The sequence below is a fragment of the Rutilus rutilus genome (genome assembly GCF_951802725.1).
Source record: "Rutilus rutilus genome assembly, chromosome: 14".
In the NCBI taxonomy this organism is placed as follows: domain Eukaryota; kingdom Metazoa; phylum Chordata; class Actinopteri; order Cypriniformes; family Leuciscidae; genus Rutilus; species Rutilus rutilus.
This window is the reverse complement of record NC_140219.1, coordinates 25,941,358-25,957,986: the sequence shown is the minus strand read 5'-3', so window position 1 is coordinate 25,957,986 and position 16,629 is coordinate 25,941,358. Positions and strand designations below refer to the sequence as shown.

Sequence of the window (16,629 nt, the reverse complement as noted above, 5' to 3'; positions counted from 1 at the left end):
TTTAATATTCAAATAAAAATACACTTGATTGTTTTAAATATTGGTGTGAGAACAAACATCAAGCTGAAACACCTCTCTGATAAAGTCACCATAAAATCAAAATTGACTAAGATTTATTATTTATTATAAATGATTTATCCGTTCACTTTTTTTTGTGTGTGTGTAACCTTTAATCAAAATAACTTTCCCTCTCTCTTGAAACTGTGTTTACTGCTGTGAGGGCGGGACAACGTGTCACTCACATGACATCACAGCAGCAAACCACAACCATCCAATCAATTCCCCATGGACAAAATCAAGCCCCGCCCTACATTTGTTCTTGTTTGAAAGGCTGTTTCACTCGGATATACATCACAATAAGGAAGAAAAGACTATTGAAACTTACATTTCATGTCGACCTTACAAAACCGAGGACAAAACGTGTCACATAAGAAATTAAAAAGTTTTCTGACAGAGAAAATATAAGTATGAAAAAGTATAAAACTCACAAGCACCAATACTGACCTCATTGTAAATGAGTTGTCAAGACCTTCAAGATAAAACATAGCTTTGATTATGCGGATATTTTTTATATATAGTTTCATTTAATTTTTTAAATAGCTGACAATGTTGACAAAATGTACGCACACTGTAAAATCGTATAAAAAATGTAAAGGCCTGTAATATTTATTTTTTTATATATGAAGTATTGAGTTATGGTCTGAGGACAGCTGGGTTTAAGGGGTACATCTATTCAAGCTATATTACATTAAGTGTGTACCCCTTCATACTTCATTATTTAAAAAATGGAAATGTTGCTATTTTATAAACTAATGGTAGGAAAAGTTGTGGGTCGTGTTTTGCTTATTGTCTCATTAATCATGTATTTCAGTTCGATCCGCTATTTTAGAAAAAAAAAAAAAGTTTTTCCCTTTTCTCACCCTTCACCTCCTCCACTCTCACTTTCACCCCACATCGCGCTCACATTTCTCTTTCCTGCACGAGCATGCGACTAAACCCTCCCCCACCCATCGGTGTCCGCTGGAGCAATGAGTCTCGATATGATTGGTTCTCGTCCAAGCGCATCCTACCCTGATTGGCTGCCTCACCGGTCAGACGGCCCTGATTGGTCACATTTTCGTAGCATGTTTTACCCGAATCCCGGGCACATTCAGGGACTTTAGCCTTCAAAGCGGGTGATGCAAGGTTTGTGATTGTTTTGCTTTTCTCTTTGAGCTGTCCTGGGTGCGTGTGCTTGTCAAACCGCGCTGATAGAGCCCTGTTTTCATTTGCGCTTTTCATTTCTGTCAGGCAGATGAACGCGGCTGTGGACTGGCGTTGGAGTGGCTTTCCTAGCTAACACACTTGACTTGCATTTAAGGGCACTTAGTTGTCAACACTGTGGGAGAGTTCGGGTTACTTTGAGAGTAAGTGTGTTCACAGTCACTTGATATTTTAAATGAATCATTATTCCCTTTAAACAGCGGCAACAAGTGAGATACCGAAGCTGGAATTAGGACGTGGTAAATAAAAACCCAACAATATCTATAAAACTTTAAGGGTTTGTATAAGCGATTTAGTATTGGAGATGTAAAAACTGCAGAATCCAGTCATGCATACGTGAATTGGAACAAAATCTAATTTATGTTTGTCATTACATCTTAATATCAACATTTGTGTGATTTAGTCAGTGAAAACACATTGGAGTTTAATGTTGTATCTCTGGAAAATAGTGATCTATGACATTGTATTATGTTGAATATAACATGTTTGTGTCTATTTGTTAATGAGGGATTTGTGAACACATTCATGTTTTCTAGATTTGTGGAGCAAAATTTTTAGTTTTTATTCTGACGTAAAATAAGATGACCCTGCAGAATGGGCACAGAAGGCCTCAAGCGGCATGTTGTTACTAGGGTTATTATTCAGTATTTCCATAAATTAGTTGTACATTTCAGACACCTTCGCCTTCATTAAAACTTATAGGGTAGCTGAGTAAAATCAGTAAATTTGCATTCATAGTGTTGCTATTATGACTTATCTTCAATGAAAATATGGGCAATTAAATATGTAAGAATTCATATGTCTGTACATAAGTCACAGAATAATTGTACCTTTCAGATTAATAACTACTTGGTCTGCCATTGGTTACTCAGTTATTCAAATAAATTGTCAAAATTCAATATTAAATAGAATAGTTGATTTAGTACTTTACATTAATGAGACTTTAAAAATGTATATATAAACGTGAATCAGAATTATATCAAATGTAATTTATATAGGCTATTCTGTAAAAGTTTAGGACCCCAGATAGGGGGCCAGTAGTGGGGTAAGATGGCTTCTTTAAATGTTTTTACATCTTGTTCTATTACAACTAAATTAGCCTATTTTTATATTTATTTTCCTATAATAACACATTGGCTAATGAATCATCATCCTGCACATGCTAAACTTAAGTTAATAGCCTATATAAAAATCAAATTGGGCTGTGAAAGTGCTTGACATTTACATCCCTGAATGTCTAAACTGCAGCTCATTCATTTTCATTACCTATTAGTAATAGTTAGTTCCACCTTATTTATTTATTTATTTATAAAAAAGCATTAACTTATTATTTTTCCTCCCACCACCATGTCCCCTTAGGGGCTCCATAATACGATGCATAAGAGAAAGCCAGTAATTTTGACGCTGTAATGTTGTTCACAACTTTTAATCATTCTATTTTTTACCACCCTGTGGTGTGACAAATGAGTTTTTAAAATTACAACTTAAGTGCTTCATAGTCTCAATTAATATGAGGTCATAAAAATGGCATGAATAATAATTATACAAGAATTACAAAAATCTTTTTACAATAGATTTAGAGGGAATTTAGCTTGTTACACCACATATCAACTTCCTCAAAGTATTTACTTTGGTTGCAAACACTCTTTTTGCTACTGTCCGGATTTACTAAAGACACATAAACCCCTTTTCCACCATACCAAGGCAGTGCTGGTGCCGGTTCGGAGCCGGTGCCTACTCGCGAACCAGTTCTTTGTGTTTCGACAGCCAAAGAACCGGTTCTCGGCCAGGAAAATTGATTCCAAAGCGGCACCAACTCTTTACTGGACTAGAACCGTTCTTTTACCACGTCATGCTTACGTCGGGGGCTGGGGGCGGGGTTATTGTCGAACTTCTTCTCGAATGTAACCTGTGTCTGTAGTAATCCAGACGAGCAGCACAAATGTGTTCTAAACGTCTTCTGACCCCAATATAGGATCACAAAGCCAGGAGAAACATTTGCAGAAAGACGATGTAGTCCAACATTGTAATTGTTATGCTTGAAGTTGGTGCAAGCGTTTCTAGGAAAGCTAAGATGTAGCCTATGGCAACGTACACAGTGACGTAACGACGTCGTTCGCTGGGCTCTCTAGTCAGTGGAAAACCAAACTTGAACCAACTTTGAACCAGTACCAGTTCTGAACCAGTTCTTTTTTGGTGGAAAAGGGGAAAATTAGCATTGAAAAGACATGGGCAGGCTTTTTTGCAGGCTGACCTTATTGCATATGCATTTGTAGGAGTTTCCCTTTCAGATGCAAAATGTATGGGAGGAGAATATTTAAATTAATCACGCATGGTGATTTACTAAGGTTTGCGTTCGTCAAATTACTGGCACTTGCGCCATTATTTAAAGCCCCAAATAAGCATGTCTCAAACCAGACGTTAATTTTTTGCTGCTCTTGGTAGATTGTGTTGGTCATTTTGGAAATGATCCGGCTGCGTCTGCGTTCATTAATTTGCACGGCGTTAGTAGATCACGCACAGAACTTTCCACTCCTATTGGCGCTTTTTTGGAATTGCGCTCACATGCTAATTTGCCCTGTTTAGTAAATCCGGCCCTTAAATCAACACTAAAGAACTTTTCCTCTTCGGTCCCCCTACAGGTTGGAAGTGGAATTGTCCATTACCGCTGTCGTAAATAATTTAGCCTACTGTTGCACATACGCTATTTGTATATCCAGCACCGGCTTTGGAATGAACGATGTCCACAGACAAGGTAAGAGTATGTTGCATGATTTTACGAAAAGTATGATGTATTTCGACATCAGAAACGAAGAAAAACAAAATAATGACTATTGTAACGCTTGCCGTAAAGCAAGTCAAATTTGAAGTTTCTTATGTCTCATTCGAACTACAGAAACGCTACCCGATCTGGCAAACTTGCATAGTGCGGTTATATCAGATATAGGGCCGCAAAGCGAGTGCAGAAGTGCCTTTCACCCTGTTATGAATTGATGAACCACTGAAACAATTTTGGAAACATTATTTTAAGGTAAAAAATAATCTTTAGTGTTGCTTTAATGTCACTTGCCCTTCAGTCAGTTTTTGGTGTGTTTAATTTGTATTGATTTAATGTCATATTTTAATGTATAATTTGTATTTACTAAGTGGTTATGATGTGTGCAGTCTCCTTTGGTCATATGTTTAGTGTCTGTTTTGTCTGTAGTTGCAGAGCAGAGCAGAACGTCGAGTGCTTTCATAGGATCCTGTAGAATTTTGTCTGTTGTTGTTTGACTGAATCACAGCACCAGCTGCGCCAAGACTCCAAGAGAGAGTAATCTTGATCGAATCGATGCCTGTTTTCTGGCGTTCACCATGTAGATATTGCATAGATACAATCTGTTAATGGACTTTGATCTAATAATGGACTGTTAGGTCTCAGCGGGTGTTTTAATACAATTCTCTTGCTTCTGCACTCCCCGATTGCAGCCAAGTTTAATAGGATGCGTTCAGTCACACTGAATTTATTTAGGGAAATGTTATCCGTGCACACTCTTCCCTTCAAGATAGGCTATGTGAGGGAGTTTACCCATTCGCCACGCTGCAGTGTGTGTGTGTGTGTGTGTGTGTGTGCTGGCAGGGAGGCGGCATCAGCAGTATGTGTCTAAAGCAGCGTAATCTTTCTCAGGGGCATCTTTCTTATGCTCTTTGCCTCTCCCCACCTCTATTTTTCTCTCCTTTATTGTCTACAGGTTTTTGAGCTTTTCACCGGTGCCAGTTGCAATATTCCTCATTCATCATTGATTGTGTCCTCTGACAGGTTCTTTTCCCAGCTGTCCTCTTACCGTGGCTCAGAATTGATTTGACTGTGGTGGATGTGCGGTTTGATGTTGAGTTGGTTTTCACCTTGTTCTGTCCTTGCGCTCTTTTACAAGGAGAAAATATGCCCAGTTGGTTTTAGAGAAAATATATTGTAGTGGCAAAATTGACCAGCTATTTATTAAGAAGATTTTGACTTTCCTAAGTCACATTAAAGTCGGCATGAAACAGAAGTTGCGCAAGTCTTTTCTTCCATATTGTGATGTATATCTGAGTGAAATGTCTTCTCGAACAAGAACAAATGTAGGGCGGGGCTTGATTTTGTCCATTGAGAATTGATTGGATGGTTGTGGTTTGCTATTGGTGGATCTGGTGACAGGTTGTCCCGCCCTCGCACCAGTAAACACATCATCAGAGAAGAGATGATGTTGCAAGAGGGAGGGGAAGTTATTCTGATTAAAGATTACTAGACACATAAGTAAATAAAACATGATGATGTGCACGGATAAATCATTTACAATACTGCAATATTCCATACAGAAATAAGAATAGTCAATTTAGATTTCATGGTGACTTTAAAGTATAGGGTAACACTTTACAATATTAGTTAACATGAACTAATATTGAACCTTACTTCTACAGCATTTATTAATCTTTGTTAATGATAATCTCAACATTTAGGCCTACTAATACATTTTTAAAATCAAAAGTTGTATTTGTTAACATTAGTTAATACACTATGAAGTAAAATGAACAAACAGTGAACAGCTGTATTTTTATTAACTAACGTGTACAAAGAACAAATACAGTTAAATGTATTGCTCATGGTTAGTCTATGTTAGATAATACATTAACTAATGTTATCAAATGAAACCTTATTGTAAAGTTGTTTGCAAGGGTTGTTTAGAGAACAAGTTGTACCACGAATTTGTAAGGTGTGACGATAATTGTTTTTACAGATTTTAGGTTGTGTCATAGCTCGTTAGATAGCATTTATCTGTCGCCTGGTGTCTGGAATGTTATATTATGAAGTAATAAAACTAGTTACTTTAGTTTAAAGGGGTGGTATAATGCCCTTTTCACAAGATGTAAAATAAGTCTTTGATGTCGCCAGAGTGTGTATGTGAAGTTTTAGCTCAAAATACCCCACAGATATTTTTATATAGCATGTTAAGTTGTCACTTTTTGAGGGTGAGCAAAACGCTCCGTTTTGTGTCTGTTCCTTTAAATGCAAATGAGCTGTTGCTCTCGCACACAGGGGGCGGAGCTTCAAGAGCTCATGTCCTTTTACCTCACACAGACATGCACTGAAAATTTCAAAAACGTTTAGCCTTTTATGTTCAAACCAGAGTCAGACAATGAAGGAGAGACTCAAGAAGAAGTGACATGTAGAATGCAACAGGACATTTCTGAATGGTTAGTTGATGGATTTATGTAGTTTATGTGTAATCTTCTAGTCACTAATTAGCATATTCTGTCTTGATAATCTATAAATCGTGTTCAGGGGGCGGGTTTATGTAAATTGTGGGGTTCATGATGTCACTAACTCGGGAGGAATGTCGTGTAGTCCCAACCAGCCGTTTTTTGTAGTCCTTAAAAAGCTATTTCTTTAAAAGAAAATATCTCCCTTTGCTTTGAACTTTGAGCGCTGTAACTTTGCAGATGTTGTTTATGCTCAAACAGCAATATTACACACAAACTAAAGTTAGAAAAGTGAAATCATAATCAACCACCACTTTAATGGTTAATTGGAAGTTAGTTAAACCTGACTTTTCGTGAACAAATCATGGATTTTCCATAAAATTTCCTACTGGATCAATGCATGAGTGGCGTTTTATGGAAGAGGCATGATTAGCCAGCTTATTCAATGTGGCCAAAGCACTCGGATCGCATACGTGACGCATACTTTGTGCTGCACTTGCCAAAACCAACGGTCCCCTGAGGTCCTGACCAGAGCTAATGAATTCACAAAGAATGGGGCTCTTCTGCATGAGTGCCAATCTGTCTGACTTCTCCACTGGAGCGCACACACGCAAGATACAGTATGTCTGTGTTCCCAGACTGCCTTTTTATTAACGTACTGTAGCAGAGGCCTAGCAGAAATACAGTACAGTACGCCACACAACATAGCCTACAGTACATACATAGCCTTAAGGTGGAGTGTGATTTAACTGATAAATGTTTGTGAAAACTCAGCGATTCATTAAATAGGCTACATGAGAAGAGGATAGTATGTTTTAACAGTTCATGTTAAGGAAAACCTTTATGTGAATCAGTTAAGAAACTGAACCTGCATTAAATAATGTTTGGGGCTCAGTACAAATAGTTAAGGACAATATAGAGCTTATACAGCTTGTAATAATTCAATATTTTGTGCAGTAATGCACTTGCAGTGGAAGTCTTTGAGGCAAGATATTGATCTGGGATAACGTTCAAATAAACATCGTTTGAAAGTATAGCCAGTAGCCACTATAGGGCTGGATCATGTGGTGTTTGAGAGATTCAGCTATACCGTTTATACAACTGGTTTATGCCTGGTGTAATTAATAAATTCCCAGACTGAGCAGAAAACTGTAATCTACTCCGCAAAAGCAAGCGACTGCTTCCAGTGTAGGCAGCTTTGTTGATTTTAATGGGAGCGGTGTAGTTTTGAGGAGTTTAACCACACATTTCCAGAGTAATAATGATGTAATGACTAAAGTTTTTCATAATGTAAAGCTGTTTTTGCGCTGATGCCAGTATTATCATTCATTAGTTATGAATAGTATCTAAACTCAATATTCTTAACATTATAACATAGTATCTAAAGTATGAACTTAGTTATATCTACATTGTATCTAATGTATGAATATTCTTAACATAGTTTTAACTAAATAGTTATTTATTATGTAAAATGTTTTGGGATCGTATTTCAGCAAATAACTTTTGAGATTCTTGAGCATTAAAAAATTAGACTATTGTGGTAAAATTGCTTACTAACATTGTTTGCTATATCAAATCCTTTATCTCATGTCATGACACACTAAATGAACACTATCTTTTGCATGATAACAGAAGGATACTAGAAAGGAAGTGGCCTCCACTTAAAAGCATCTTTATTAACAATACAATTTTTCTGTGTACGGAACTACCAAAAGAAGTCTCTTATGCTCACCAAGACTGCATTTATTTGCTAAAAATGCAGGAAAACCAGCAATACTGTGTTTTCAGCATCATTCCTCCTGTCTTCAGTGTTGCATGATCTTTCAGAAATTATTTTAATATGAGTTGCTGCTCAAGAAACATTTCTTATTATTATCAATGTTGAAAACAGTTGAGCTGCTTTATATTTTTTTGTGGAAACCATGATAAAAAAAAAATTCAGGATACTTTGATAAATGAAGTTCAAAAGAACAACATTTATTTGGAATAGAAATTTTGTAACATTTTAAATGTCTTTACTGTCACTTTTGATCTATTTAATGTGTCAAAAAATAAATAAAAACTGTGATGACCCAAACTTTTGAACGGTAGCGTAAGTGCTTTAACAAAAAAGCATCACATTACTCCTTTTAAGCCTCCAGAATAGACTTCCATTGTAAGTTTGCATACTGTAAATGAAAATCCTTTGTTCATTTTTACAAACTGAGGTATGTGGTAATCAGCAGCATGCATATGATACATGCAAACGCCCTTTGACAAATTTGCATAGTACTGAATAATGGGTTATGTGGCCAGTGTCAACTTAAAAGAAGATGACTTGATCATAGCTTTGATGAGGATTGTGAGTTTATCTAAATGAATCAGCTGACAAATTATGCATGTTGCAGCTGAAGATGTTTGCTCAATCTGTTCTACCATTGAGCAAATGACTCATTAAGTAAAAGTTAGAATGACTTTTTAAAAACATGGTAAAAGTGGTAAAAAGTACGGTGACCGAGAGAGCTCCTCGCGCTGCAACTGAAGAAAACACATGCAAATAGAAAAAACACCAGCAAATTAAGAAAACATCTTCATCAGTTTGACAACACGTGCTGCAAGTAGCCTACTCATAACACAACCAAATACAGAAACGCACTGCATGTACTCAAAACTCAACCATATACAGAAACACGCTGCAAATAGCACAAACCACAACAGAAATGTTTCCAGGGGACCCCCAACAAGTGTCAAACCTGGCTGGGACATGCTTATTGTTCAATGTCTATTCATCAGTGGTGTTGTCGATGACCTTATAGGTGAGTTGTCTTTGCCTTGTGAGTATTTGCAGCGCTTTTCTGTGTTTAGTTGAGTTGTAAGTATTTGCAGCGTGTTTCTGTATTTGGTTGAGTTGTGAGTATTTGCAGTGTGTTTCTGTATTTGGTTGAGTTGTGAGTAGGCTATTTGCAGTGTGTTTCTGTATTTGGTTGAGTTGTGAATATTTGCAGTGTGTTTCTGTATTTGGTTGAGGTTATGTTTTGAAAGACGATGTCCTGTAGCTCAGGCACGGCCCCACTTTTCAACAGGCCCACCCAAAACATAAAAAAAAAAATAATAATCACCAATAAGCTCATAATTTGTGCTAAAATAGTGTCGTTTTAAAAACCATTTTAAAAAAAACGTGTTATATTTTGATGTTTCTGCGCAAGTTCAGCAGACAGTGAGGTTCGGGTTTGTTCCGATCAGAGCTCGTGAGTCTCCATGTCGTGATTCAGCTATATTTAATTCTTATTTATTAAATCCAGGCAATTGGTTCATGAAACATTGATTAAAATTAAGATATAATTAATTCAAAACGAAATTCAATTTAAGGAAAGGCAGCTGTTCTGTTTGAGGTCTCTGTGAAAGTTATGAAGCAGTCTTTTAGTGCCGCTTTCAGAGCACTCACGTCCGTAACAGAGAACTGACACGTTGTTTTTTCCCTCATAAATGCGAACACGAAAAATAAAATGAATATTATAATGTTTTTTTGTTGGGTCAGACAATGATTACCAAATTTCTCTCTCATATTGCTCCTCATAACCACTGAAAAAGAACTTGTCATAAATAAGGTAATGTCAACCAGAAAGTGACATTAAAGGTTGTTTTTGTTTCATAAATTGGTCTGATTGAATTTGTGCTCATTCTAGGATAGTGTGATCAAGAGCCGAAAGACTTGTATGTTTCCATGGCACAAAAGAAGGAATAAATAACAAAAAGAAAAAACATCGGCATCGGCCATCGGCCAAGTTGTTATGTTAAACATCGGTATCGGTATTGGCCCAGAATTTCCCAATCGGTGCATCCCTAGTGTTTCTGTATTTGGTTGAGTTGTGAGTATTTGCAGTGTGTTTCTGTATTTGGTTGAGTTGTGAGTATTTGCAGTGTGTTTCTGTATTTGGTTGAGTTGAGTATTTGCTGTGTGTTTCTGTGTTTAGTTGAGTTGTGAGTATTTGCAGTGTGTTTCTGTATTTGGTTGAGTTGTGAGTATTTGCAGTGTGTTTCTGTATTTGGTTGAGTTGTGAATATTTGCAGCGTGTTTCTGTATTTGGTTGAGTTGTGAGTATTTGCAGCGTGTTTCTGTATTTGGTTGAGTTGTGAGTATTTGCAGTGTGTTTCTGTATTTGGTTGAGTTGTGAGTATTTGCAGTGTGTTTCTGTATTTGGTTGAGTGTGAGTATTTGCAGCGTGTTTCTGTATTTCAGTGTGTTTCTGTATTTGGTTGAGTTGTGAGTATTTGCAGTGTGTTTCTGTATTTGGTTGAGTTGTGAGTATTTGCAGTGTGTTTCTGTATTTGGTTGAGTTGAGTATTTGCTGTGTGTTTATGTGTTTAGTTGAGTTGTGAGTATTTGCAGTGTCTTTCTGTATTTGGTTGAGTTGTGAGTATTTGCAGTGTGTTTCTGTATTTGGTTGAGTTGTGAGTATTTGCAGTGTGTTTCTGTATTTGGTTGAGTTGTGAATATTTGCAGCGTGTTTCTGTATTTGCTTGAGTTTTGAGTATTTGCAACGCTTTTCTGTATTTGGTTGAGTTGAGTATTTGCTGTGTGTTTCTATATTTGCTTGAGTTGTGAATATTTGCAGTGTGGTTCTCTATTTGGTTGTGTTGTGAGTATTTGAGGTGTGTTTCATTATTTGCATGTTTCTGTAATTGCTTTGAGTTGTGAGTATTTGCTGCGCGTTTCTGTATGTTTCTGTATTTGGTTGTGTTGTGAAGTAGCCTAATTTGTAGTGTGTTTCTGTATTTGGTTGTGTTGTGAGTATTTGCAGTGTGTTTCTGTATGTGTTTCTGTAATTGCTTGAGTTGTGAGTATTTGCTGCGCGTTTCTGTATTTGGTTGCGTTGTGAGTATTTGCTGCGTATTTCTATTTTTGCATGTTTCAGTAATTGCTTGAGTTGTGAGTATTTGCTGCGTGTTTCTATATTTGCATGTTTCAGTAATTGCTTGAGTTGTGAGTATTTGCAGTGTTTCTGTATTTGGTTGCATTGTGAGTATTTGCTGCGTGTTTCTGTATTTGGTTGAGTTGTGAGTATTTGCTGCGTGTTTCTGTATTTGGTTGCGTTGTGAGTATTTGTAGCGAGTTCCTGTGTTTGGTTGCTGTGGCGAGCAGGACGAGGCCGAGGGTCTTGAGAGAACGGCGCGAGGCCGGTGGCGTGATTGATAATGAGTGACACCTGCGCGTGGGCAGGGGACGTTTACACGACAAGGATATGCTTAAAACGGATACGTTTTTCCTTTGAGTTTTCCGCGTACAGACGACACCACTGTCAAAACAATCCATTCACACGGATCTGCGAAAACGACTAAAACGCTGTATTCTGCTGCCAGACCAGTAGATGGCGATGAAACACTATAGACTGAACACGTAATGCGCATGTGCATGGCGTCATTTTCTTCCGAGATTTGCGTTTTTGTTGTTTACACGGAGACCGTTTTCTAAAACTTCCACTTTGAAACCTGGTTTCAAAACATGGTGTTTTCAGGCACCCAAAACGCTGTTGTCGTGTAAATTAACGACCAAAACGCATAAAAAGTGTTACGTTTTTAGTTGAAAACGGTGTCGTGTAAACAGCCCCTAAATGTCAATAATGAAAATGAAAGTGAAACAAAGGCAAAATGTGACAGTACGAGTAGTCATCTACAGTTGGATGTGACCAAAAATGCGAATATTTTTTTTTTTTATTCTAATACAATCATAAACAATAACATTTTTAACAATAGGAAATACACACCCAAATTTCCATTCCATCATGTTGTTTCTTGCACAATTTTCCTTTTTTTTTTTTTTTTTTTGCCCCCTCTCAGGAAACAAAAGATCAATTTTGTGCGAGCCCAGGCTCCACCCCATTCCTCTTCAGTCTTTCTTGTAGCCACCTCACACTCGTTCCTCTCGCTCTCTCTCACTCTCCCACTCCCATAAATGCAGTGACACTTGCATTCTGTGTGTGCATGCGTGTTTGTCCGAGAGAGAGAGTCGAAATAGAAAGTGAGGGAGCAGGGGGGGGAGAGAGGGAGTTGGAGAGAAAGAGAAAGACAAGGAGGGGTGGGAGCGTGCTCGTGTGTGTGTGTTTAAGCTAGCTACTCACAGAAAAGAAGGAATAAGAAAATTGAAGTAGCCGCCATATGCTGAGGATTTTGGTGAATGCCTTGCTGAGGAGACACGCTCGTTTTTCCGGCGGATCCTAAGAGATGGGAAGCTCACATTTGCTGAACAAAGGCTTGCCTTTAGGTAAACGTTTACCTTTCCTTTCTGCATGGGGCCACACGTGAAAGTGTTGTACGGATATCTGTGCCAATATTTGAGCGTTCGTTCGGCTGTCGTACAGTATTCTGGCTTCCCCTCCCCCTCTTCCTTTCCTCCTCCCCTCCTCTCTGCTCCGCTTTTCCCTCTTTCCTATTATCTTTCATCTCAGCCATTCATCCGAGTACAATTGCTTGCTTTCTGCTTTCTGTTGCAAAAGACAATATTCATCCGAGTGCCGGGGCTACGGACCTCTGATGGCTCGCTTTATTAACTGCATAAATCTTCTTGAGCTCGAAAGATAAAAAAAAAAAAAACACACACACACTATCCCCTTTGGAAAATTTGAGGGGTTGGCAAGGACATGACTCTCTCTCTCCTATGGCCCTCCCGCACATTGTGCAGTGGAAATGTGGCTTCCAGTTCCGGCCTTGACTTACTTCCTAATTTTGCTCTCTTCAAAAGAAAAAGAGTCCAAAAACGACAATACTTAGCCTTAGGAAGAATAGGGTGTTTCAGGATTTCATTGAAATAGTTATGCCGTTGCTTAAAATAAACAATTCAAACATATTTGTTTGGGAGATATTCCTAATCTGATGGTACAAGAAAATACTTCATATTTTTAGGTTGATTGATTAGGAAGGTTGGGTAATGAAAGTTAAATACAGATAAAAAATGATTACAATTTTCTAGTGACTCCCTTTCTATCTTTTTGAAGAAAATTCCCAAGTGCACATTTCCAGGAAATCTTGGATGAGAACAATGCATTGGCTTTCCACAAATTACACCAAAAAAACCAAGATTCACCCCAGCTCACTCATGTGACGAGCAAAACTGTTTCATCAAAAACAGGTTTTGTTCTTTTCACACCGTGAACGTGAGGTTGGGATTTGAAATTGGCTTTCATTTTCACCAGAAGACAACAAAGGGGGGGGGATGTCAGCTTGAATTATCGCCTGTGGGCAGTTGAGGTCTTTAGACGCTATGTGTGACTGACCCTGTTGGTTTTTGTTGCTATGAACTGGCTAATTCAAACGGATCCAGCTCGCCCTCGGGGCAGGGCAATATGAGCAGAGCGCCTAGGGATTTTGACAGATAAAATGGTGCGAGAAACTACCATGTGTTTTTTTTTTTCCCAACGCAGGATTCTTGATTCACCTAGCTACATTCAAAGACGGAGAAAGTCAAAGATTGTTCTCATGAGCAAAATGTGTCATGCTTTTCTTCATTGTAGCATTTGATCCCAGAGCTGTGGGCTTTTTATGTGTGCTTGGAAGCATCTATTGCATGTTGTTGGCAGTTGTTTGTCCTAATCAGAAAAGGGAGATAACAGTGGCTGTGTTACAAGATAACCGGATCCTGCCGGGATAGTTTAGATGTCACCAACACATAATTTATGGTTGTAAAAGTTCACCTTCATTACAAATGGAGAAAACAGCTGGTTCTGTGTGGAAACGGATGCGTGAACGCAAGGGATCTTTTCACAGAGGTAAACTAGGTCTTGTTTGTGCATAAACGTGTGTATTGTGTGTGTGTGGGTGTGTCTGTGTCTTTTGGACATGATTACACCATGTCTGCACTTGCCAGACTGGGAGAGGTCACAGGTGTACATATTATACTTTTGTCAATGTATCATTAAAAAAAAGATAGGGCTCATAGAGATTTTTGAAAGAAATTAGGCCTTTTATTCAGCAAGGGTCGATCGAAATTGACAGAAAGGACATTAATGTTACCGATAATTTTTATTTCAAATAATAATAATAATTGTGTTCTTTTGAACTTTCTATTCATCAAAGAATCCTGAAAAAAGAATCACTGTTTCCACAAAAATATGAAGCAGCACAACTGTTTTCAACATAATAAGAAATGTTTCCTGAGCAGCAAATCATCATATCATGTGACACTGAAGACTGGAGTAATGATGCTGAGTAAACTCAACTTTGCATCACAGGAATAAAAAAAAAATTACAATAGCAAACAGTTATTTCACAATATTACCGTATTTTTTATGAAAAATACAGCCTTGGTGAGCATAAGAGAGACTTCTTTCAAAAATCGTACCGCCCCCGAACTTTTGAACGGTAGTATGCATATATAAATTGATTATCTGTCTGTCGGTAGATGTTTTTTCACTGACACTAGGCAGAATGAAGCCAAGCAGCAGACTTGTCGCCAATGTCAATACAGCGCAGCAGTGACGGCCCACTTTTTCAGCAGCCTTGGTCCTGGAAGTGTCTTTCCCATTTATAATATTTTTAGGGATTTGACCCAACCAACCAGTCCTGAGATGAATCAACATTACAAATATTTACTGAAAGCAAAAATATGTGAAAATCAGATACAAAGACAAGATTGTGTACTTTTTTTTTTTTTATGTGTGAATGAACTGCATTCCCATATAGCATTGAGAATGCTGTAGGCTAATAGAAAAAAAAACAGTGGTTTAGTATTAAACAGTAGATTTAATTCAACATATTTGAAGTTTATTCCAAAGGGTTTAAATCTGACTCGATTACATCAATGGCGAGTGGGCGACTGACCGCTGATAAGCACGTTTGGAGTGGTTTTTATATGGTAGAAGCAACGCATGTGGGTCTGTAATGGGAATTTGGCTCAAAAATCTGCCGGCATATATTGGCTTATCACAGTAAAATGATAACGTAGGACTGAAAATGTTGAGGAGCTTAAAAACAGAACAGTTTGAGGTACTGGGATAAGGCAGGTGTTCATGTCTTTATTATTCATCATCATCTGTTACATCAGCTGCAGTTACATTAAGATCATTCATTCATTGTTTTTCCTTTAAAGCTGATTTCACATGAGCACTTGTGTATTTCATCATCAGTCAGTTATCTTATTAAGTGTTTGATATCAAGTGTCTGGTTGAGTATATAGGCATCACAGCCTAGTTAATTCTGTTATCATATAGCCATTTTTTTGGACAAATGTTCCTCTTCAGTGCAACTGGTCATCTGCGCAGTGGAACGGAAAGATACATATAATCAACTGAATGAATAAGCAATGCACATTTAAATGTAAGAAAGGTCTTGTTCTCAGTAAAATAGCAGCATTAGTCCTTTTGATGTGTCTTTTACGAGTGGATATAAAACCCACAACAGCTCTCTGTGTGACTGAACAGCAGCTGCAAAACGTGAAAAACATTTTTAATATTGAGCAATAAAAACAGGAATCAGCTGCTAATACACAGTGTTGTCTTTTTCTGTGTTTGTGAGGCACTTTATTTTTAGAATCTGAAACTTGGCATTCAATATTTGTGTTTATCTTTGAGCCAAATCATTTGGAAAGATTGATATTAGAACGGTGAATTCACTTTGCTTATGCAGACCAAATGAACACACCTGAACACAAGCTCAGGACATGTAACAAATGTGATTTATTACTCTCTACAGGCATCAGGCCTCCCATAATGAATGGGCCCATGCACCCTCGTCCTCTGGTGGCACTGCTGGACGGCCGGGACTGTACTGTGGAGATGCCCATCCTGAAGGACGTGGCCACCGTGGCCTTCTGTGATGCCCAGTCCACACAGGAGATCCATGAGAAGGTAACTGTACAGTAGCACTTAAAGGGATAGTTCGGCCAAAAATGATATTAAACCCATGATTTACTCACCCTCAAGCCGTTCGAGATGCATATGTCAATCATTTTTCAGACGAACACATTTTCAGTTATTTTAGAAAATGTCTTAGATCTTTCAGTGGTTATAATGTCAAGTTATGGGGTCCACTCCTTCAAGTCCCAAAAATGTGCATGCATCCTTCACAAAAGTAATCCATCCAGCTCCAGGGGGATAAACGAAGGCCTTCTGAGGGTAATCCGTGCGGTTTTGTCGTAAAAATATACATATTTAAAACTTTATAAACGAAAATAAC

The 16,629-nt window shown here is 37.9% G+C and overlaps 1 protein-coding gene across 11 annotated transcripts in view; it reads left to right on the top strand.

The window, feature by feature from the left end:
• Positions 1–1,103: 1,103 nt before the first annotated feature.
• The window catches only part of ctbp1 (C-terminal binding protein 1), a 36,422-nt gene continuing 20,896 nt past the window's right edge, over positions 1,104–16,629 (top strand). For 2 of the 11 annotated variants that reach the window (XM_084429931.1, XM_084429938.1), the window contains exons 1-3: positions 1,137–1,185; positions 1,291–1,406; positions 16,147–16,301. In XM_084429931.1, the coding sequence (XP_084286057.1) occupies positions 16,164–16,301 (138 nt within the window). In that variant the 5' untranslated portion in view covers positions 1,137–1,185; positions 1,291–1,406; positions 16,147–16,163. Of the gene's footprint in view, positions 1,186–1,290; positions 1,407–3,905; positions 4,019–12,378; positions 12,725–14,069; positions 14,226–16,146; positions 16,302–16,629 lie in introns of those variants that run through there. The other 9 variants (XM_084429934.1, XM_084429930.1, XM_084429935.1 and 6 more) reach the window with 8 other exon arrangements.